The following is a 20212-nucleotide window of genomic DNA, read 5'->3' as shown; positions in this document are numbered from 1 at the left end:
AGCTCTGCCCAGGGCCTGGCAGTGCCCTGGGGTCCCTGGGGACACATTCCCGCGGGATGGATGGAGGTGTGCGGCCGGCTCCCGGCCGGCAGGTCCCAGAGCCGCCCGCCACCTTCCCGGGACATGGAGGACGGAGGAGATGCTGGAGGGAAAACTGCCTTGAGCCGCCCCGGAGCCCTCTCAGGCCCGCACCGGGGTCTCCGTGGCCAGCCCAGCAGAAACCCTTCCCGGGGGTCCAACCCCCTCCTGCTTCATCCCCACCCCGGCGCCCTCCGGCCCCTGCCCGGGCTGCAACCGGCGGGGGAGCCCGGGGTGGTCCTTTGGGGGGGGGGGGGGGGAAAGAGCCGCTTCCCTCCCCGGGGAGCGGGTGGGAAAAGCCCTTTTTGGGGGGGGCCGGGCTGGGCGGGGGCCGCGGCGCTCCCGCTCCCCCCCCGGCACCGCGCTCCGGGCCGCCCTCAATAAAGGGGCGGGAGCGCCGGGGGCCGCTCCGCGCCGGCACCGCCTGCGCCCGGCTCGGCTCGGCTCGGCTCGGCTCCGCTCCGCTCCGCTCCGCTCGGCTCGGCTCGGCGCGGTGCAGCCCCGCGGGGGCGGTGGGTGAGTGGCTGCGGCCGGGGGGGCTGTCGCGGGGGTCCTGCTGCAGGCGGGGGCCGCTGCGGGGCAGGACCGAGCCTCCCACGCGGGGCACCCGTGGGCGCTCGCCCGCTCTCCCGCGCCGGGGCGGCCGCCGGGCTCGCACCTCCTGGGTTCAACCGGACCGGGCCGGGCCGGGCTGGGCTTGGGCTGAGACCCGGCGTGGCCATCGCAGTGGTGTCAGGCCGGGTGCCCCCCCCCCCCCCCCCCCGCAGCCGTGTGCGTGGGAAGCGGCGGGGTGCGGGGGCTCGCGGGCAGGGGCCAGCGCTCCCCGTTTTTGCCAGCCTTCCTGGGGTGGCGGGGAGCCCCTGCAGGCAGGGGACCGGTGGGCAGGAGCAGCCAGGGTGGGCAGGAGCAGCCAGGGAGAGCTGCTGCCGGTGCCGAGGCGCGGAGCAGGCGGGCGGGCAGCGGGCAGGCAGCGGGCAGGGCTTGTGGAGGCAGCGCCCGTGCACACCCCGCAGCCGGGGCTGGCAGCCTCCCGCCGGCCGGGGCACGGCTCCCCCGGGCAGGGGCCGCGGGCCAGGCCCGGCCAGGCTGAACGGGGCGGGCTGGAGCGGGGCCAGACGCCGGCTGGCGTGGGGCACACGCGTGACCGTGTCCTCCCGCGCCTGGCACCACCGCCAGCCCGTGCCGTGCCGCGGGGCGGCCACCGGCACCGCTCCCGCCTGGCCAGACACCGGCCAGCCGCTGCCCACCCGGCACTTTTCGGTGAGCCGGCGGACCTGGCACGCTGCGTGGGCGCTGGGTGCTGCCGGCTGCCCCTCCGGCGCGGGGGACACGGTAACACGGCCGGGCACGGCCCCGCTGCCTCCCTGCCCCGGCCCAAAGCGGGGGCCCTCCCCTGTGCCACGGGGTGCCAGCAGTGGTGCCCGGGGCGGCGCTGGCACCTTGCCCTCCCGAGGCTGCCAGGTACGGTGCTGGGACCTCCCGGGCCCTGCCGCTCTGTCACTGCTGTCCCCAGAGGCGTGGGGCTGGTGTGGGGCGGCGGTGGCAGCACCCTCTCCCGCAGGCTCCCACGATGAGCGGCCGGCTCCTGCTCCTCGCCGTGCTCCCCGCGCTCCTGGGCCCCCCGGCTGCCACAGCGCAAAAGAGGAGCCAAGGTGGGTGCCGAACACCGGGTGGCATGCGGTGGGGGGGGGCGAGCAGGGCCCAGCACCACCGTGCCGTGGTGCCGGTCCGTGCCCCGAGCACTGTCACCGCCCCGCAGTGGTGTGCGAGGACGTGCTGGAGGCCGACATCGCCTTCCTGGTGGACGGCTCGTCCAGCATCGGCAGGAACAACTTCCGCGCCATCCGCACCTTCATGGACGACCTGGTGGGGCCCTTCGTGCAGGTGGTGGGTGAGAAGGCGGTGCGCTTTGCCATGGCGCAGTACAGCGACGAGCCGCGGTGAGCACCGGGGAGGGGGCATGCGGGGCGGCGGAGAGGCCGGGCCGGGAGGTGACGCGTCCCCCTGCACCCCCCAGGGTGGAGTTCTCCTTCTCCCAGCACACCGACGGCACGAGCGTCCGGAGGGCCATCCAGCAGCTGATCTACAAGGGTGGCAACACGCGGACCGGTGCTGGCTTCCGCTACGTTGCTGACAACTTCTTCGGCCCCACGCAGCTCCGGCCCGGGGTCCCCCAGGTATGTGCAGGCCGGTGGCCCTGGGGACGCCCGGGGGGGAGGATGAGGTGGGTCCGTGGGCCCCGGGCTGGGTCTCACAGCTCTCGCCCGGCCCTGCAGATCTGCATCCTCATCACGGATGGCAAGTCCCAGGACGATGCCGAGGGGCCGGCAGCAAAGCTGAAGAGTCAGGGCGTCAAGGTCTTTGCCGTGGGTGAGCGAGGCTTCGGCACAGGGCGAGGGGGTCTCCCGCCGGGTTCAGGGTCCCTCCTCACCCATCATCTCCATCCCTGCCAGGGATCAAGAACGCCGACCGCAAGGAGCTGATCCGTGTGGCCTCGATGCCCACCGATGCCTTCTTCTTCTACGTCGGTGACTTCAAGCTGCTGGGGACGCTGGTGCCGCTGATGACGCGCAGGGTGTGCACGAGCGTTGGAGGCACCGTGCGCCTGCTGGGTATGGGCCCCCATCCTTCTCCCTGTGGGGCGCGGGTGCCGGCGGTGCTGGGTGCCAGGATGCGCTCATCCTGGGTGCACCCTTAGCACCCATCCTCCCCAAAATGCCCTCCTGGCCATCCTGTCCTGCTGGGCATGTGGCTGTGCCACCCTGGCAAACTCTCCCTGCTGCCCCACGCACCCTGGAGCCGACGGCCCCTGTGCTCCCCCACAGACGGGCCGAGCCATGCCGGCCCCTCCAACCTGGAGATCCTGGAGCGGGGCCTCGACCAGCTGCAGATCCGCTGGACGGCGGCCAGCGGCCCCGTCACCGGCTACCGGGTGCAACACGTGCCGCTGACGGGGCTGGGGCAGCCGGTGGTGGCGGAGAGGCAGGAGGTGAGTGCTCCCACCCGCCTGCTCGGAGACCCCGGGGGTCCCTGGCAGCCCCATGCGTGGCCTGGGGATGGCGAGGGGGTGACGCTGTCCCTGCCCAGGTGAGCCTGGGGCCGCAGGAGACGAGCACTGTGCTGCGGGGGCTGCGCCTGGGGACGGAGTACCTGGTCACCGTCACCGCCCAGTACGCCAACAGCATCGGCGAGTCAGTGTCCGGCCGAGCACGCACCCGTGAGTGTCCGTGCCCACGGGGCGGGGACGCGGGCAGGCGCCGGGTGCCCGTGGCACACGGGGCTGAGGGCTCAACCCTGGCTCTGCGTGCCCCCAGAGAGCCGTGCCGGCTCCGTGCTGGATTTCCGCGTGGTGGAGACTGGACCGACCTTCCTGCGGCTGGCCTGGCGGCCCGGCCCCAAGCCCCCCCAGGGCTACGGCCTCAGCTACGCCGTGCAAGGTGAGGGGACAGTCCCTGCGACGGGACGGTGCTGCCTGCGTGCCCTGCCTGTGCGCGGCCCCGCGAGGTGGGCAGGACACGGCAGGGGGTTGTACGGCAGGGTGCACGTACGGGGGGTGCACGCAGGGGGTGCGTGCTGAGAGCACCGCGGGTACGCGCGTGCCTGCCTTCGCCGCGGCGGCCGGCGCTCGTGCACGGGCTGCGGGGCACGCGTGCGTGCGAAGGCGTGGAGGCAGCGTGTGTGTTCCTACACCCGGAGGCTTTGGTGCGCGGGGCTCAGGGTGTGCGCTGGGGTGCCCGCGATGGCCGGGGGGCCCGGTGTGTGCCCCGGCCTGGGGCTGGGAGCGCAGGCATGCCTGTGCCCCCACGATTGCTGCGCGTGGGGGGTGGGCGCAGACCCCCGTCCCAGCCAGGCGCTGGGCTGGAGCCACACACCTGGCAGCCCCTCCCTGGCCCCGGGCGCTCCGGGGGGTGCCCCTGCCCTGGCCGCCGTCCCAGCCTCTCCCCGTGCTCCCCACCCCTGGCACCGCCTGGCATCCCCGGGGCAGGGTGCCAGCCCGCGGACACCCCTTCCCTGCCGGGCCCGGCACGTGCCGTGCCCCCGCGCCCACCCTTACCCCTCTGCCTCCCCCGCCAGGAGCGGCCCAGGGCGAGGAGAAGAGCCTGGGGGCCAGCGCGCAGTCGGCCACGCTGAGCAACCTGCGCCCCGACACCGAGTACGTGGTGACGCTCCGACCCCGCTACGCGCAGGAGCCCGCCGACCCCGCCACCCTCACCACCCGGACACGTAAGCACCGCGCCCGGCCCTCGGCTCAGCCGGGGACAGGGATGGGCTCCCGGCACAGGGGTGCCCCTCCAGTCACCGTGCCCCGTGGGGATGGGGCTGCCTGGCCCGTTGCTGCCGGGAGGAGCCGGGATGGGGGTGCGGGCAAGCACGACTACAGGGGGATGCTCTGAGCCCCAAAAGGTGCTCCCGGAGGGGGTGCGGCACTGTGTGCTCTCCCAGCTCCTTCGTAGCCTTATGGGAGTGTTTCTGCTGGAGCTTTCCCCACGTGACGTAAAAACGTCGACCGAAAAAACGCACGGGTTTTTTTATAAATTCAAGCACCGCGCTCTTTGGGAGGAAAGCACGGTTTCCGTGAGGGCGGTGGAAAGCATCGCCGGGCAGGAGTGGGGGTGAGGCCCCAGGGCAACGCCTTTACAAGCCTCAAATTTTGGCAAACCGATTCCTTCAGCTGCCGCGGGCAGCCTTAACCCGCCGAAAGTATTTAAGGCATTAAGAGGAAGGCGTTGGAGCTCCGGTTTGCTGGAGCTGGGGTGCTTTCAAGGAGCTGCCCGGGCATGGACGGCACTTGGTGACCTCAGTGTGGTTCAGCATCCACGAGCAAAGGGGCAAAGGGGCTTTCTGCCCCGCAGAGCAGGCGGGTTTGCAGGTGAAGGTAGTTCCCGCTGTCCCCTGCCCTGCTCTCACGTGGGGGATGCGACGGGCACCTCTCGCCCGCAGGGCGCCCGGTGGGCGTGCAGCACTTGGCCATCCACAACGTCTCGGCGCAGAGCATGCTGCTGGCCTGGCAGCCCGTCAGCGGTGCCACCGGCTACCGGATCTCCTGGGTGACCCTCACAGGTAGGTGCCCATCGCAGAGCTTGCTCCTCTTCTGCTGGTGGCCCCAGGGAGGAGGGACAGGAGGGGGGACGGTGGCACCCGCTGCCTGGACCCCCCAAGGGACTGCTGCGCCGGCTCTCGCAGGGCAGGACAGGCACAGGGTGGACGTGGACGCCGGGCGGACGTCGCACGCGCTGGGGGGACTGCAGCCCAACGCTGACTACGTGGTGACGGTGGCCCCGCTCTTCGGGCAGCTGGAGGGGCCCACGGCCACCGTGCGGCAGAGGACGGGTAGGTGGTGGGTATGGGTGATGCCGTCCTGCCGCTGGCCTCTGGCTCTACCCCCGGTGGCATTGCCACGGGATGGGGTGGGGACCGTCCCCCATGGCCCCACACCACGGTGATGCTCCCTGCCCTGCCACGTGCGGGGGCCGGGGACAGGCCGGGGTGGGCGGCCAGCGGCACAGCGGCACGGGGCAGCCTGGCCCACGGGGTCCCTCTTGCAGAGGCGGGTGCGGAGCAGACGCTGCGGACCAACATCCTGAGCCCCACGTCCATCCAGGTGCTCTGGACTGGCGCCCGCGATGCCCGTGGCTACCGCCTGGAGTGGAAGAGAGCCACAGGTGGGCTCGTGGCACCTGGTCCCCCCCCACAGACTCCCTGTGCCGGCAGCCAGCAGTGACCCTCCCCTCCCCACAGGACCGGAGCCCCCCAGGACGGTGTCGCTCCCCAGCAGTGCCAACACCTACCAGCTGACAGGGCTGCAGCCAGGCACCGTGTACCGCATCACCCTCTACACGCTCTACGACGGCGGGGAGGTGGCCACCCCCGTCACCACCTTCCAGACAGGTCAGCGGCCGCCACGGGGTCTCCTGGGTTGTCCCCCACCCTCCCAAGCCATTGAGATGGAGGGACGCCCCGCGTGGCATTGCTCAGCCCGGGGACCCCCTTGACCGTGAGACCCCCAGCTCTCTGGTCACGGCCCGGGGTGAGGATGGGGGCCACGCCGTCCGGGCTGCACGGCTCCGGCCGTGCCTCACCGCGTCCCTTCACAGGCGTGGAGGCGCCCGTGGGTGCCGTGCCGGACCTGCGGCTCATCGAAGAGGCGGGCAGGCGGGTGCGGCTGGGCTGGACCGGCGTCCCCGGTGCCACAGAGTACAAAGTGGTAGTGCGCAACACCCAGGGTGAGCCTGCGGGCGGGGGCGCGGGTGGCACCCGGGGGACCCCGGCTGGCCAGCGCTGAGGTTCCGCGGCCACCTTGCTCCCGGCAGATGGCACGGAGAGGACGAGGCGCGTCCCGGGCAGCCAGACGGGACTGGAGCTGGGTGACCTCCGGGAGGGCATCGCCTACCTGGTGCGCGTCTCGGCGCTGGCGGGCAGCCGGGAGGGCAGTGCCGCCACGCTCACTGTCCGCCTCAGTAAGTCCGCACCGGGGTTTGGCATCAGGAGCCCCGGTGCTGCGTCAGTCCTCTATCCCCCTGCAAGCCTTCGGGGCACCGGGGTGGCCACGGGGGACCCCGAGGTGACACCACGGTGCTGTGGGGCTGTGCAGAGTACCCGGTGGTGGGCAGCGTCTCGGAGCTGCGGGTGACAGAGGCCGGTCCCAGCCAGCTGCGCGTCACCTGGCGAGGGCTGCCAGGCGCCGGGGGCTACCTGCTGACCTGGCGAGGCAGCGACGGTGAGTGTGGGGACGGCAGGGTGCCGCAGCGGTGGTGCCGGAGCCCTTCCCAGCCCAACCGTCTCTCCTAGGTCTGGAGCAATCCCGCTTCCTCCCCGCTGACCCCACCGCCTTCACCATCGAGGGGCTGCGCGCCGGCATCGTCTACACTGTCGGTGTCTCAGCCATCGTGGACGGCCGTGAGGGCAGCCCTGTCACTGCCACGGGGCGGATAGGTGAGGTGTCCCTCTACCTGTTGGTGCCAACTGGTGCCACTTGCCCCGGGCCCGGGTGACGGTGGCTTTCCCGGTGTCACAGCCCCCGAGCAGGTGGGGATGGTGTCCCGGCTGGAGGTGCAGGCATCCAGGAGCAACGTTGCCCGCGTCACCTGGGTCGGCGTGCCAGGAGCCACTGCCTACCGCGTGGTGTGGAGCCGCAGGGACGGTACTGTGGGACGGGGACGGTACTGTGGGACGGGGACAGTGCTGTGGGACGGGGACGGGGATGGGCTGTGAGGGTGGTGGGGCGGGGGGCTGACCCCACGGTCCTTGGCAGGGGGCTCGGAGAGCAGCCGGCGGGTCCCCGGCCACACCAGCTCCTTCGACATCCCCGACCTGGAGGGCGGCGTCTCCTACACCGTGAAGGTGACGGCGCTCATCGGCAACAGGGAGGGCAACCCCGTTTCCATCATCGTCACCACCCGTGAGTGCCGGGGCGGGGGGCAGCACCACGGCAGTGCCGGGCACCCCTCCCCTAACGCCTGCCCCTCTGCCCCACAGCGGAGGCAGCCCCCCTGCCCCCTGTCAGCAGCTTCCAGGTGACGGAGGCTTCGGAGCATCGCCTGCGCCTGGCCTGGGTGCCAGCGGCCGGCAGCGCTGGGTACCGCCTGGTCTGGCGCCTGGCCGAGGGTGAGCGTGGCCAGCCGGCACCCCTGCCTCCCCGCCAGCCCCCGCACCCCACGCCCTCACCCCTCTCTCCCCCTGGGCAGGGGGGCCCCAGCACAGCCAGCAGCTCCCAGCCACCGCCGGCTCCTACGACCTGGGGGGGCTGGAGCCAGGCCGGCGCTACCACATCAGCATCACCAGCCTGGCCGGCGGCCGAGAGAGCGAGCCAGCCACCGTCACCGCCATCACTGGTAAGGGGCTGCGTGGGGCTAAGGGGGCATCGGACCCCCGGCGCGGTGCTGGAGCTCAGAGGGGCACCCAGGGACGGGGCTTTCCCAGCTGCGGGCTGGGCGAGGGTGATGGGTGGGGGGCCGGGAGCGGGGTGGGGGCTGCCCCATGGGGCTGGGACACCCTTTCCTCCTCCTCAGCGGCTGCCCCGGCCCACGTCACCAGCCTGCGGGTGATGGAGGTGCAGAGAGACTCGGTGACGCTCACCTGGACCCCCGTCCCCGGCGCCACCAGCTACGTCCTCTCCTGGACCCCCCCCACAGGTGAGGCGGCGGGCGGCCCCGGGGCAGGGGCAGCATCCCCGCGGGGGCTCGCCGGCCCCCCTGACCCTGTCCCCGGGGCGGCAGCCGGGGGGCAGACGGGGCGGACGCTGCCCGGCGCTGCCAGCTCCCAGCAGGTCTCCGGGCTGCGCCTGGGCCAACGCTACACCTTCACCCTCCGCCCGCTCCTGGGGAGCACGCCGGGCGCCGAGACCTCCGTCAGCGAGCGCACGGGTACGGCAGAGCTGTGCCGGGGGGACGGGCTGGGCTTGTCCCCTCTCCGCCAGTGGCTTCACCCCTTCCCTGTACCTGCAGTCTGCAGGGACGCTCGAGGTGACGTAGTCTTCCTGGTGCACGGCACCCGTGACAGCTCCTCCGGTGCCGATGCCGTCCGCACCCTCCTCTCCAACACCGTGACCGCCCTGGGGCGCCTGGGCCCCGAGGGCACCCAGGTACGCGGCTGCCGTGGCGGTGGGGGGCCCGGGGGGCCCGGGAGGGCAGCGGTGCCCACCGGTCCCCCGCACCCTTGCAGGTGGCTCTGGCCACGTACAGCTACCGCAGCCTGCCCTGGCTGCTCCTCAACCGCTCCAGCGACCTGCCCGCCGTGCTGGAGCAGATCCGCACCATGCGCTATGAGGAACCTAGCGGCAACGCCATCGGTGAGGGTCGCGCCGGGAGCCGGGGCAGCGGCCAGCGGTACCCTGCTGACTGCCCCCCTCCTCCTTCTCCCGCCCCAGGGGCAGCTATCACCTTCGCCAGGACCTACCTGCTGAGCCCCGGCGCAGGGCGCCGGCCCGGTGTGCCAGCGGTGCTGGTGGTCCTGGCCGACGGCCCCTCCGGGGACGACGCCATCGCCGCGGCCAGGGACGTCAAGGCTGGGGGTGAGGATGGATGGGGTCCCGGCGGGGCGTGTGGGCAGGGGGCTGCGTCCTGCGGGGCGCTGAGGGTGGTCTTGGCTCAGGGGTCCGGCTGCTGGCGGTGGGCTTGGAGGGGGCGGACCGGGAGCAGCTCCGGCGCGTGGTCACCGGCGAGGACCCACGGTACGTCTACCATGGTGGCGGAACCCTGGCAGAGCTGGAGGGGGAGCTCACCGACGACCTCTGCACCATCATCTCCACCAAGGTAAGGGGCCAGGGTACCCCAGGGCGTGTGGAGTGGGAGCAGCCCCGCGGGGGCCGGGAGCTCCTCCCAGCCCTGGGTTCACACGGGCTTCCCTTATCTTGCCAGCCAGAGCCGGAGCCGAAGCCGTGCACCGTGCAGTGCCCCAAGGTGAGCATCCCCGTGCTGTGCCGCGCTGTGCCGTGCCACCCAGGCTCAGGGACCCCCAAGCTTGCTGATGGCAGCAGCACAGTGGGGAGCCGAGCATGGGGGTACAGCCCCTAACCCCTTCCCTCTGTCCCTTTGCAGGGCGAGAAGGGGGATCGCGGTGAGGCGGTGAGTGTTTTGGTGTCCCCCCACCGCTGGTGGCTCTGGGGGGGCTGCGTCCCCCCAAACCCCACTGATGCCAGCCCGCAGGGGATGGTCAGCGCTGGCTTTGTCTCCGCAGGGACCGCAAGGACGCATGGGGCAGCCGGGCCCCCCTGGCGAGCCGGTAATGTCTTGCTGGGGGGCAGATGGGGGGCAGCTCCCTGGTGGGGGTCAGTGACATGGTCACCAGGTCTCCTTGTCCTGCCAGTGGGTGGGTGCCAGGGCAGGGACCTGTCCAGCCCTGACCGCAGGGACAGAGAAGGGAATGTCCCTCGGCCACCGCCCGCCACCCAGCCCATCCTCTCCGCTGTCCCTCCAGGGCCGCCATGGGCTGCCTGGCCCTCCGGGACCTGCGGGGCCACGGGGTCTGCCGGGAGAGAGCGTTGAGCGGCCGGGCAAGAAGGGGGACAGGGTGAGTACCGCACCCCCGGGTCCCCAGGCACAGGGACCCAGCCCCGCGGGGGTCTCTCTCTGCCCCTCGTCCCTCCCTCCTCCTCCTCGCCCACGCTGCTCCCTCGCACCCCAACTCCGCACGCAGGGGAAAGGCACCCCGAGACCTGGCTCTGCCATGGGGCTGTCCTGGGCTCCCAGTGTCAGGACCAGCACTGCCCAGGGCACTGCGGGGGTCCAGCAGCGCTGGGATGTGCCGAGCACTGGCGTGATGCTCCTCTCTCCCGCAGGGATTCCCTGGAGCTGATGGGACACCGGGAAGCCCCGGCCGCCCCGGGAACCCCGGATCCCCCGGCCAGCCGGTGAGTGGGGCTGTCCCCCAGGTTTGCTGCTGCATGGTGGGCTCTTCCCATCGCCCTGCCTGCCCTGCCTGCTCCCTGAGCCGGCCTCTGCCCACCCTTTCCCTGTGCCGAGGGGTCTGTGTAGCTGGCAGGGTCACTGCTGTCCCCAGTGTGTGTGGCCCAGGCCAAGTGTGCTGGGCAGGGACTGTCCCTCCCTGCCTTGGCTGGAGTCCCTGTCCTGTCCCATCCTATCCCATCCCTGCCTTGGCTGGAGCCCCTGTCCCATCCCATCCCCATCCCATCCCATCCCGTCCCGTCCCATCCCCATCCTGTCCCGTCCCATCCCGTCCTGTCCCATCCTGTCATATCCCATCCCATCCCATCCCATCCCTGCCTTGGCTGGAGCCCCTGTTCCGTCCCATCCCATCCCCGTCCCATCCCCGTCCCATCCCCGTCCCATCCCATCCCATCCCATCCCATCCCATCCCATCCCATCCCATCCCTGCCTTGCCTGGAGCCCCTGTTCCATCCCATCCCATCCTGTCCCATCCCCATCCCATCCCATCCCGTCCCGTCCCGTCCCGTCCCATCCCATTCCATCCCATCCCATCCCTGCCTTGCCTGGAGCCCCTGTTCCGTCCCATCCCCATCCCATCCCGTCCCATCCCATCCCATCCCATCCCATCCCATCCCATCCCATCCCATCCCGTCCCCACTCCCCTGGCCGGCAGGGACACACATTCACCTCCTGAGCTCCTGTTTTCCAGGGCACCCAGGGCGTCCCCGGCCCCCGAGGGGATCCCGTGAGTATGGCCCCTTCCCTCCCCAGCCCCGCTGCCCCCCCAGACCCCCCCTCACTCTTGCCTTTCGTTCCCAGGGGCCGCGGGGACCGATGGGGCTTTCTGGCCCAAAGGGGGAGAAAGGCGAGCCGGTAGGTGACGGGCACGGGGCTGCCCCGCGGGGGTCCCTGGGGAGCAGCGGGGACCCTGGTGGGCACTTCGCACCCCTGGCACCTCCTGGCACCCAGTGTCCGGGTGACCCCAGGGTCTCCTCATCTCCCTGCCAGTCCCCTGGCCTCGGGGCGGCACATGGCCCCCGTCCTGCACCAGGGACACAACAGGGCACATGGGGACACTGGTTTTTTTTTTTTTTTCCCTCCCCTGCCTCATTCAGGGAGAGCCCAGGGTGATCGTGGACGGAGGACAGGGGCTGCCAGGCCGGAAAGGGGAGCCGGGCATGTCGGTAGGTATGGGGGTGGCGATGCTGGGGGGTCTCCGCCAGCACCCCCAGCCCGTGCCACAGCCCCTGCTAACAGAGCGTCTCTGTCCTCCAGGGCAGCCCTGGCCCCCCTGGGAGCCCCGGCCCACGGGGACCTTTTGGTGATCCAGGGCCCCCTGGTCCGCTTGGACCCACGGGGCCACCGGGACCTCCGGGAGAGTTTGTGAAGGTACGCGCTGCCCGGTGCCACGCGGGGACAGCTGGGGGGACGTGTGGACAGACGGACGGAGGGACAGCCAGCAGCTTGAAGCTGCTCCCCTGTGCCATGCTCCTGGCCCCACTCGTGGGCTGTGCCCACGCACACATACATGTGCACGAGCTGTTGCTGGCGCTGGGCAGTGTGCATGTGCCCTGATACCACTGATGATGGGCTCTGTCCAGCATGTTCCCCCTCTCCATTCGAGGGGGCGTGGGGAGAGCCCAGACCTGCCCTTACCTGCTTTTTTTTTTTGCCTTTGCAGGGGGAAAAGGGTGACCGAGGGGAGAGGGTGAGTGGCTCCGTGTTTCCCTGGCTCCTCTGCCCGCCTGGACAGAGGTCCCGTGGGTGCCCGAGGGCACTGCAGCCCCCCCAGGGTGCTGGGAAGGGCTGAGCCCTCCAGGGCCATCATGCAGGAGCTGACCCCTGTCTCCGCAGGGCCCCCCCGGACTTGTGGATGGGGCAGCACCTCGAGGGGAGCCCGGCCCCCCGGTGAGTGCGGCCCCTGGGCCAGCAGGGACGGGAGAGGGGAGTGGGGCCGCGGCAGCCGTGTGTCCCCGGGGCTGAGCTCTGTCCCCAGGGCTGCTGCTGTGTCCCCGGGGCTGAGCCGTGCTCTCTTGCAGGGTCTGCCTGGGGATCCCGGACCCCGGGGACCTGCCGGGCCCCCTGGCCTGAAGGGAGAGAAGGTAAGAGGGCGGTGGGGATGCTCTGCACTGGGGCTGGACCCCGCGCCGCTCTCCAGCGGGGATGCCCATCCCCATCTTGTGGGCAACCCCATCTCACGGGCATGGCTGTCGCCTTTCCTAATCCCCAGGGCGATGGCAAAGAAGGTTTCCCAGGGCCACCCGGCCGCCCCGGGGACCCAGGAGAGCGGGTGAGTTTCCCAAGAGAAGGTAAGGCGGGCAGGAGCCAGCCTCGCCGGCGAGCCAAGCCCTCAGGGCACCCCGGAGGGCTCCCGCTCCAGCCAGCCTGGGCGTTTGCTGCCACGCCAGCGGTGACGTTGACATCTCCATCCTCCTTTGCAGGGTCCTCGGGGACCGCCGGGGGAGCAGGGCAGGAAGGTGAGTGTCGTGAGGACCGAAGGGATGCTCTCACCTTGCCTTTGGTGGGGAGAAAAAGGGTCTGAGTGCTGTGCTGGGACCCGTGCCGACCCCGTGGGTCCTGCTGCCCCTGACTCTGTCTTCCTCCTGTGCTAGGGAGACCGCGGGGCGCCGGGTGAGCTGGGAGAGATGGGCGAGAAGGTGAGACGGTGCTGGAGCAGGACCGTGCCATTCGGCAGCGTCGGCGGGTCCTTGGCGTCCCTGCGGCCCCGTGGTGGCTGTGCCTGGGGGTTGCTGTCAGAGCCCGGTGGTCTCAAAGGGGATTTGGGGCTGGACCACGAAGGGCTCTGGGGCAGCGCGTGGGGTGGGTGCAGTGTGGCGCGGTGGGAGGAAGGCTCCCTGAAACCCCCCTCTGCTTCACTCTGCAGGGGGACCGCGGTGCGCCAGGCCCCGAGGGCGAGAAGGTAGGTGGGCTGGGGGGGCTGCGGCCGTGCCGGGGTGATGCCTGCCCTGCCCTGGAGCAGCCGCCCTGGCACGGGGTGGGAGGATGCCCCTGACACCTTCCTCTTCCTCCCCTCCTCCAGGGCGAGGCAGGAGCCCCGGGGCGCCCAGGGCCATCGGGCAGAGAGGTGAGTCGGGGCAGCGGCCGCGCTGCTGCGGACCCGGCCCCCCGGGAGCGGGGGGCTGCCATGCCCCGGTGCGCGTCCCCAGGCACTGCCAGCCCCTGAGGTCCCTTCTCTCGTCACAGGGAGCTCCGGGACCAGCCGGCCCCCGCGGCGAGAAGGTGAGGGCAAAGCGGGGTCCCGGCGGGGTGGCAGGGGGCTGCTGGGGAAGGGGCCGGCACTGACACCCGTCTCTCCACAGGGCGATCCGGGACCGCCCGGCAAGCCGGTAAGTGGTGCTGCCTGGCGGGTTCCCCCTGCCCCGACCCCGGGACAGGCAGCTGTGGGCAGCACCCAGCACGGTCCCCTCTGCTTCTCCCCCAGGCTCCCAGCGTGGCCGGTGTTAGCGGAGAGAAGGTAACCCTGCCCTGGCCATGCCCACCCTGGCCCCACGCTGGCACCCTTTGGGGCACGGCCGTGGGCTGGGGAGAGGGGACAGCACAGCTGGGCGTCAGCCTGAGGGGACGCCCATGCCGGTCCCCAGACCTGGCTGTCCCCAGCTGCAGTGGGGGGGAAGCGGGGTGGTTTGGGGGCAGCTGATGGTGCCGTTTCCTCCGCTCCAGGGTGAAAGAGGCTTCCCAGGACCAGAAGGACCTCCTGGCCCCAAGGGCGATGCGGGAGATAAAGGCGCCCGTGTGAGTACTGCCTGGGGATGGGGGGCACAGGGGCACGGCACAGCCCCCCCGGGCTCACGGTGCCCGTGCCGTTGCTCCAAGCTGCATCGCTTCGTGTCTAGGGTGTCCCTGGCCTGAGCATCCCGGGGCCGGCCGGCCCCAAAGGCGAGCAGGGCGATCGGGTGAGTCTGGGTGTGCCCGGGGCTGGGGCTGGCCGGGCTCTGCCCCGGAGCACCGGCTCATGGCCCCGGTCCCTGCCCCGGCACGGGGCCACCCCGGTCCCCGGTGACACGCGCTCTCCCTCTCCAACAATCAGGGTATCATTGGCCTCACGGGCAGGAGCGGCCCAAAGGTAATGTGACTGCAGGAGGCATCGCCCCTCCGTCCGTCTGTCCATCTGTCCGTCTATCCATTGGGCTCTGGAGGGGCTGTCCAGCACGCCATGCTGCGGTGCTGCTCCGGGAAGTGGAGGGTGCCGTGCCGAGCCCCTTCCCCCCCCGGCAGCCCCCGCGCTCCCCCTACGCTGCCCTGACCCGTTCCCCCTTCCCCTCCTGCCCAGGGTGACCCGGGGGAGCCGGGGGAGAAGGGCGAGCCTGGCCGAGCAGGAGCCCCAGGGCAGACCGGGCTGCGTGGCAAGGAGGTAGCGTGGGGCGAGGGGGGCGGCCGGCCCCGGGGCCGTGGGGCACAGGGGCCCCGAGGAGGTGGGGGGCCGGCGGGGAGCAGGGGGCCACCGGTGACTTGTTCTTTCCTTCCCCTGGCTGGTGCCCGCTGACCTGTGCTGCAGGGAGAGCGTGGAGAGAAGGGTGACGAAGGCACCCCGGTAAGTGAGGCCCCCCTGGGACCACTGCCCCCCTCCCCACTGCCCCCCACTCACGCCCTCTCTCCCTGCAGGGCGAAGCGGGTCCGCCTGGCAAACCCGGAGACAGGGGCCCCCGGGTAAGTGTGGGGCTGGCGGGCACCCCGGGGTGGGCGAGATGCCCAGTGGCCTCGGGGTGGCTCCCGCTAACGCACACCCTCCCTCTGCCCCCACCCAGGGCCTCCCCGGCTACCGTGGCCCCCCCGGGGAGAAGGGCGACTCAGGGGACCCGGGGCCAGAAGGCAGGAACGTGAGTACCCCTTTGTGTGCACCCACCACGCCACGAACCCCATTGCCCTGCACCCACCCCTACCCCATGGGTACCCTCCACCCTGTGGGACCCACCGCCCCACGGGTCCCCGTCCCCTCCTCCCCTCACCCTGTCCCTCTCTCCCGCAGGGCAGCCCTGGAGCACCAGGGAGCAAGGGTGACCGTGGGGAGCCGGTGAGTGACACTGGGGGGGGGTGCAGGGTCACCCGCCTGGCCCCCACCCCGGAGCCAGCCCTGCCCTCCCTGGGGTCGTGCCAGCTCCCCTTAACTCCCTTCCCTCCCCCTTCTTTCAGGGGCTTCCGGGACCCCCGGGACGAACGGTAAGCTCTGCCCCCACCCCTCTCCCTGCCCACGGGCTGGTGCCCCATGCGCTCCGACGGCCCCTCTCTTGCCCCACAGGTCGACATGGGGCTCGGAGGAGTGGGGGAGAAGGGCGAGAAGGTAAGGAGTGGGTCCCCTGGGATGCTGGTGGCGGGGTGCCCTGTGCTGTCCCCCACCGGGCTCTGGCTGTGCGCTGGGGTCCCGGTGCACCGAGCCCTCCCTGCCCAAAACAGCCCCCGCCATGTGGGGCTGATGCGCGCTGGGGCTGCGGGGGATGCAGGGGGCACGTGGGATGCGGGGTCACACGGCATCAGGGGACGCACGCAATCCGGAGGCACGTGGGCTCACGCTGCTGCGTGGTGCTGGGAGGAGGGTGATGGAGCAAAGGGTCCCTGTAGAGCTGAGATCCTCGAAGGAGCCAGCGTGCTCGTGGCTTCCCAGCCCACAGCAGTACCCCATGCTCTGGGTGCTCTGCGTTTACAACCTAGCTCAGGTTCGGGGCAGTTTTGGCCGTGGGCTGTGCTCTGTGGGGTGCTGGAGGGTGCCTCTGTGGGGTGCTGGAGGGTGCCTCGGTCCCTGGCCGTGGCCGGTGCCTTCCCCCTGGCTCGGCTGGCTCTTTTTTCAGCCCGTGCCCATATTTTCAGACCTTTGCTATTATCCCACCCTTAAACCACGCAGCATAAGCAGAGGTGCTCGGCATAGGTGTTTGCGCTGGCAGCGGGGCAGTACCCTCTAACCGTGGTGCCCTTCCCTGGCAGGGGGACCCCGGGGACCCCGGCGAGGACGGCGCAAAGGGCGCCCGGGGTGATGCCGGCTCCCCCGGCCTGCCCGGAGAGAGGGTAGGTGCTGGGTCTCTGGTGCAGGAGCCAGCGGGACAGCAAGATGGGCAACGTTCTGCGGGAGAGCCGGGGGTCCTGGTGTGCAGGGGGCAGTGGGCGAGCACCCAGGGCTCCCTCCTTCCCCCCATGCCCCAGTGCTGAGCGTGTCTCTCTCTTGCAGGGCGTGGAGGGCCCCCGCGGCCCCCCCGGTGCACGGGTGAGTGTCCCCTTCCCCACGGGGAGCTGAGCAGGGGGGTCTGCACCCTGCTCGGCTCCCGTTCGGGGTGACAATGCTCGCTCCTCTTCCCACCCTGCAGGGTGACCCCGGGGACCGAGGCCTGCCAGGAGAGAAGGTGCGGGGGCTGGGGGCTGGGGGCTGCCCCACAGCATCCCTGTCCCGCCCCACGGCTTCAGCCCTCCTGCCCTACTCTCTTACAGGGGGATCGCGGCCCACCGGGGCTGGATGGCCGCAACGGGCTGGAAGGCAAACCCGGGCCCCCTGGCCCTGCCGGGCTGCGGGTGAGCATGGTCCAGGGCGGGGGGCACGGCTGCCCCCCGGGCGCCGTGGGTGGGGGCCATGGGATGGAGGGGCGATGGGGCAGGAGGAGCCGCCCCCCCAGATACCCTCTGCTCCGGGCTGGGGATGCTCACGGGGACCCTGGGGCAGGGCAGGGGTGTCCCTGCCCTCACCTCCTCCTTGTCTGCAGGGGGACCCGGGGAAGCAGGGGGACCCCGGCCGGGACGTAAGTACCTCCGGGGCGGGCGGGTTTGGGTTGTGCTCCCACTGGGGCCATGGCGCCTGCAAGGGACCGACGTCCCGGCCTGTGCTCCTTGGTGCGGGGCAGTGCAGCGGGACTGTCCCTCGTCCCTGGTGCCACTGTCCCGGCCACGCTCCCTCCTCCCAGAGCCGGCTGGGGCAGGCGGGTGCCCCGCCGCTCCATGCTCCCCTGTCTCCTTTCCCCGCAGGGGCTGCCCGGGCTGCGTGGGGAGCAGGGACTGCCTGGCCCCGTGGGCCCCCTGGGACCGCCCGGCGTCCCTGTAAGTACTGGTCACCCTGTGCCCTGGGGACGCGTCCTGCCCCGGGGATGCATCCTGCCCCGTGCCCTCTGCAGTCGGTCCCGGCTGGCTCCGTCTGCCGGGGCTTGCCCCGTGCCCAGCTCCCCGCTGCACACTGGGGCCGCGGTGGTGGGGCCCGGGGACCCCCAGCTGCCGGTGCCGGGGGAAGCACCGGGGCTCTCTCACTGCCTCTGCTTCCTCCCAGGGCAAACCCGGTGACGACGGCAAACCCGGCCTCAGCGGCAAGAACGTGAGTAGGGGGAGCGGGGCTCGGCTTTGGGGCTCACCCGGATCCCAGCCCAAGATAAAGGCGAGGGGGGCACGCTGCAAAGGGCCCCTGAGCTGTGCCCCCAGAGCCGGTCCCCATCCTGGGGCGGTCGAGCCGGGTGCTGACGGGCAGCCTGTGTCCCCAGGGAGAAGACGGGACACCGGGAGAGGACGGGAGGAAGGTAAGGAGCCGAGCCCCGGGTGGTGGCTGTGTGGTCTCTGCAGTCACCACGCACCCGGCGGCTTCGTCTGCCCGAGCATCATTTTGGGGCAGCGTCCCTCTAACTCCTTTCCCTCCTGCTTAGGGAGACAAAGGTGACCCGGGACCCGCTGGCAGAGATGTGAGTACCTCCCTGCAGAGCAACGTGGTGGCGGGCGGTGGTGGGTACGTGCCCCCACCGGGTACAGACCTGGGCACCCAGGTCCTGGGGGTGACGCTGCTTTCTCGGCAGGGCCACAGCGGTGCGAAGGGCGAGCAGGGGGACAGAGGTGTGCCAGGTCCCCTCGGCCCCCCCGGCCTCCCTGGCGTCCCGGGACAGGTCGGCCCCCCCGGCCAGGTGCGTAGTCCTCGAGCCCATGGTGCCACCCAGCACCGGAGCCTGAGTCCGGGCTGCCGTGGGGCGGGCAGGACCCCTGCCCACGGCTCCCTCGGGGCACTGCCCCATGTCCGTGGGTGCCGGGTGCCATTGTGTCCCCTCTGCGTCTTCTAGGGCTCGCCGGGCCTCCGTGGGGTGGCTGGACCGAAGGTAGGTGTGCTCCTGTCCCCTGAGGGACCCCGTGCCAGCGGGGACGAGTCCTTGGTGGGACTCTCTGCCCCCAGGCCAGGCAGCCTGGCTCTGCCCCCCCCGACACCTTTGCTGTGTTTCAGGGGGACCCGGGGGAGCCCGGACTGCGAGGGGAGCCGGTGAGTACCCAGCACCGAGCCTGACAAGCTGCGAGCACCCTAGGGTGGTGGCAACTGCAGCCCCTGCCCAGGCAGCCCCAGCAGTGTTAACTCTGAAACCTACTGAGGTTTCAGCGCTGCTCGCCTCACCCACCACACCTCTGTACATCCTTGCATTCCCTCTCTCTCTGCAAACCTAGGGGCGGCCCGGCAGCCCTGGAGCACGCGGAGACCCCGGGACTGCAGTGGTGAGTCCCCCCTGTCCTGCTGGGCTGGGACGTCAGCCCCGGGGGACGGACGACCCTCCACAGCCCCCGTGGTGGGAGCAAGCCAACACCCGCTTTGTTTTTAACATCTTTTTATTGCAGAACATTGAACGTAGCCTGGAAGCGCTTGGCATCAAGGTACGCAGTCCCCGGCTGTCGGCTGTTCCTGCTGCGCGGCAGCAGGAGCGGGGACACAGGAGGTGGTGTCCCACCCGAGTGACCTGGGACGGGTTGGCGGGGCCGTGGGGTGCTGCGGCGGCTGGGTCGCGCTGACCCCCTGGCTGGTGGCTCTTTCCTCCCTCACAGATTTCATCCCTGAAGGAGCTCACGGGTGCCTACGACGGGAGCTCGGATTCATTTCTGCCGGTGTCCGAGCGGCTGCGGGGCCAGAAGGGCAGCCGGGGGGAGCCGGGAGAAAGGGGACCTCCAGGCCGAGAGGTGAGCGGAGCCGGGCGCGATGCCGTGCCCAGACATGCTGCCCCGTGCCCCTTACCCGGGCTGGCTGGGGGGGGGCCGTGCGGCCGGCTCAGCCCTGGGATGCTCGGGGCACCCGACAGCCCCGGCACAGGGCTGGTTCTGGCAGCACGACGTTATATTTTGCAGGGTTCCTTAGGCTTCCCCGGCGAGCGAGGACCCAAGGGTGACAAGGGGGACCCAGGTGCCCCCGGCCCCCAGGGCCCCATAGGCCGTGCCGTGGGCGAGCGGGGTCCCGAGGGGCCGCCCGGGCAGCCGGGGGAGCCTGGCAAGCCGGGCATCCCCGGGGTGCCGGGCCGGGCCGGGGAGCTGGGGGAGGCCGGGCGGCCCGGCGAGAAGGTGAGTGTGTGCGGAGCATGGGACGAGGGCTGGGGGACCTGGTCCAGGGGCTTGGGGACAGCCCTGTGACGGCCACCGTGTTGTTTCCCCAGGGCGACCGGGGTGAGAAGGGCGACCGGGGCGAGCAGGTGAGCCGGGACGGGGACACGGTCCCCGCCGTCCCCCCTGTGCCGTGCATCTCTCGGGGGGCGGGGGGCTCTCTGGGGCGGAGGAACGTGCCCTACGGGGGCCAGGAGTGGCCGTACCGGGAGGGCTCTGCTCCCCCATGCTGTCCCTTTGATGCTCAACATATTTTTCTCCCCACCCCAGGGCAGGGATGGGTTGCCTGGCCCCCCAGGGCCCCCGGGGCCCAAGGTAGGTGATGGCTGCTGCTGCCGGGGACCGTCCCCAAGGGTGACAGCCCGCACCTGCGGGGATGGATGGCCACGTCCAGTCCCCTGGCACAGGGGCTCGGGGAGGGCTGTGCC

The 20212-nt window shown here is 71.6% G+C and overlaps 1 protein-coding gene across 1 annotated transcript in view; it reads left to right on the top strand.

The window, feature by feature from the left end:
* The first annotated feature begins 502 nt into the window (after window positions 1-502).
* The window catches only part of COL7A1 (collagen type VII alpha 1 chain), a 31442-nt gene continuing 11732 nt past the window's right edge, over window positions 503-20212 (top strand). Inside the window, exons 1-76 of the mRNA XM_072876048.1 lie at window positions 503-594; window positions 1640-1730; window positions 1838-2018; window positions 2096-2255; window positions 2355-2448; window positions 2532-2690; window positions 2904-3067; window positions 3166-3295; window positions 3393-3515; window positions 4153-4302; window positions 5020-5139; window positions 5263-5409; window positions 5625-5741; window positions 5818-5967; window positions 6174-6302; window positions 6390-6536; window positions 6671-6796; window positions 6868-7011; window positions 7094-7219; window positions 7331-7477; window positions 7555-7683; window positions 7764-7910; window positions 8088-8210; window positions 8295-8441; window positions 8523-8659; window positions 8740-8866; window positions 8945-9088; window positions 9169-9329; window positions 9435-9476; window positions 9615-9641; window positions 9754-9798; window positions 9994-10086; window positions 10355-10426; window positions 11173-11208; window positions 11283-11336; window positions 11579-11647; window positions 11739-11852; window positions 12145-12171; window positions 12318-12371; window positions 12503-12565; window positions 12694-12753; window positions 12905-12940; window positions 13076-13120; window positions 13348-13383; window positions 13504-13548; window positions 13668-13703; window positions 13784-13810; window positions 13906-13938; window positions 14145-14216; window positions 14318-14377; window positions 14512-14547; window positions 14755-14835; window positions 14980-15015; window positions 15087-15131; window positions 15230-15301; window positions 15451-15495; window positions 15615-15641; window positions 15721-15762; window positions 16401-16481; window positions 16642-16677; window positions 16778-16813; window positions 16899-16979; window positions 17168-17203; window positions 17427-17498; window positions 17722-17766; window positions 17930-17965; window positions 18089-18124; window positions 18236-18340; window positions 18494-18529; window positions 18652-18687; window positions 18867-18914; window positions 19035-19070; window positions 19239-19370; window positions 19536-19745; window positions 19838-19873; window positions 20055-20099. Of these exons, the coding sequence (XP_072732149.1) occupies window positions 1649-1730; window positions 1838-2018; window positions 2096-2255; window positions 2355-2448; window positions 2532-2690; window positions 2904-3067; window positions 3166-3295; window positions 3393-3515; window positions 4153-4302; window positions 5020-5139; window positions 5263-5409; window positions 5625-5741; window positions 5818-5967; window positions 6174-6302; window positions 6390-6536; window positions 6671-6796; window positions 6868-7011; window positions 7094-7219; window positions 7331-7477; window positions 7555-7683; window positions 7764-7910; window positions 8088-8210; window positions 8295-8441; window positions 8523-8659; window positions 8740-8866; window positions 8945-9088; window positions 9169-9329; window positions 9435-9476; window positions 9615-9641; window positions 9754-9798; window positions 9994-10086; window positions 10355-10426; window positions 11173-11208; window positions 11283-11336; window positions 11579-11647; window positions 11739-11852; window positions 12145-12171; window positions 12318-12371; window positions 12503-12565; window positions 12694-12753; window positions 12905-12940; window positions 13076-13120; window positions 13348-13383; window positions 13504-13548; window positions 13668-13703; window positions 13784-13810; window positions 13906-13938; window positions 14145-14216; window positions 14318-14377; window positions 14512-14547; window positions 14755-14835; window positions 14980-15015; window positions 15087-15131; window positions 15230-15301; window positions 15451-15495; window positions 15615-15641; window positions 15721-15762; window positions 16401-16481; window positions 16642-16677; window positions 16778-16813; window positions 16899-16979; window positions 17168-17203; window positions 17427-17498; window positions 17722-17766; window positions 17930-17965; window positions 18089-18124; window positions 18236-18340; window positions 18494-18529; window positions 18652-18687; window positions 18867-18914; window positions 19035-19070; window positions 19239-19370; window positions 19536-19745; window positions 19838-19873; window positions 20055-20099 (6384 nt within the window). The 5' untranslated portion in view covers window positions 503-594; window positions 1640-1648. The remainder of the gene's footprint in view (window positions 595-1639; window positions 1731-1837; window positions 2019-2095; window positions 2256-2354; window positions 2449-2531; window positions 2691-2903; window positions 3068-3165; window positions 3296-3392; window positions 3516-4152; window positions 4303-5019; window positions 5140-5262; window positions 5410-5624; window positions 5742-5817; window positions 5968-6173; window positions 6303-6389; window positions 6537-6670; window positions 6797-6867; window positions 7012-7093; window positions 7220-7330; window positions 7478-7554; window positions 7684-7763; window positions 7911-8087; window positions 8211-8294; window positions 8442-8522; window positions 8660-8739; window positions 8867-8944; window positions 9089-9168; window positions 9330-9434; window positions 9477-9614; window positions 9642-9753; window positions 9799-9993; window positions 10087-10354; window positions 10427-11172; window positions 11209-11282; window positions 11337-11578; window positions 11648-11738; window positions 11853-12144; window positions 12172-12317; window positions 12372-12502; window positions 12566-12693; window positions 12754-12904; window positions 12941-13075; window positions 13121-13347; window positions 13384-13503; window positions 13549-13667; window positions 13704-13783; window positions 13811-13905; window positions 13939-14144; window positions 14217-14317; window positions 14378-14511; window positions 14548-14754; window positions 14836-14979; window positions 15016-15086; window positions 15132-15229; window positions 15302-15450; window positions 15496-15614; window positions 15642-15720; window positions 15763-16400; window positions 16482-16641; window positions 16678-16777; window positions 16814-16898; window positions 16980-17167; window positions 17204-17426; window positions 17499-17721; window positions 17767-17929; window positions 17966-18088; window positions 18125-18235; window positions 18341-18493; window positions 18530-18651; window positions 18688-18866; window positions 18915-19034; window positions 19071-19238; window positions 19371-19535; window positions 19746-19837; window positions 19874-20054; window positions 20100-20212) is intronic.

Source organism: Ciconia boyciana, chromosome 11 (genome assembly GCF_034638445.1).
Source record: "Ciconia boyciana chromosome 11, ASM3463844v1, whole genome shotgun sequence".
In the NCBI taxonomy this organism is placed as follows: Eukaryota; Metazoa; Chordata; class Aves; order Ciconiiformes; family Ciconiidae; genus Ciconia; species Ciconia boyciana.
This window is presented reverse-complemented; position numbering and strand designations above follow the sequence as displayed.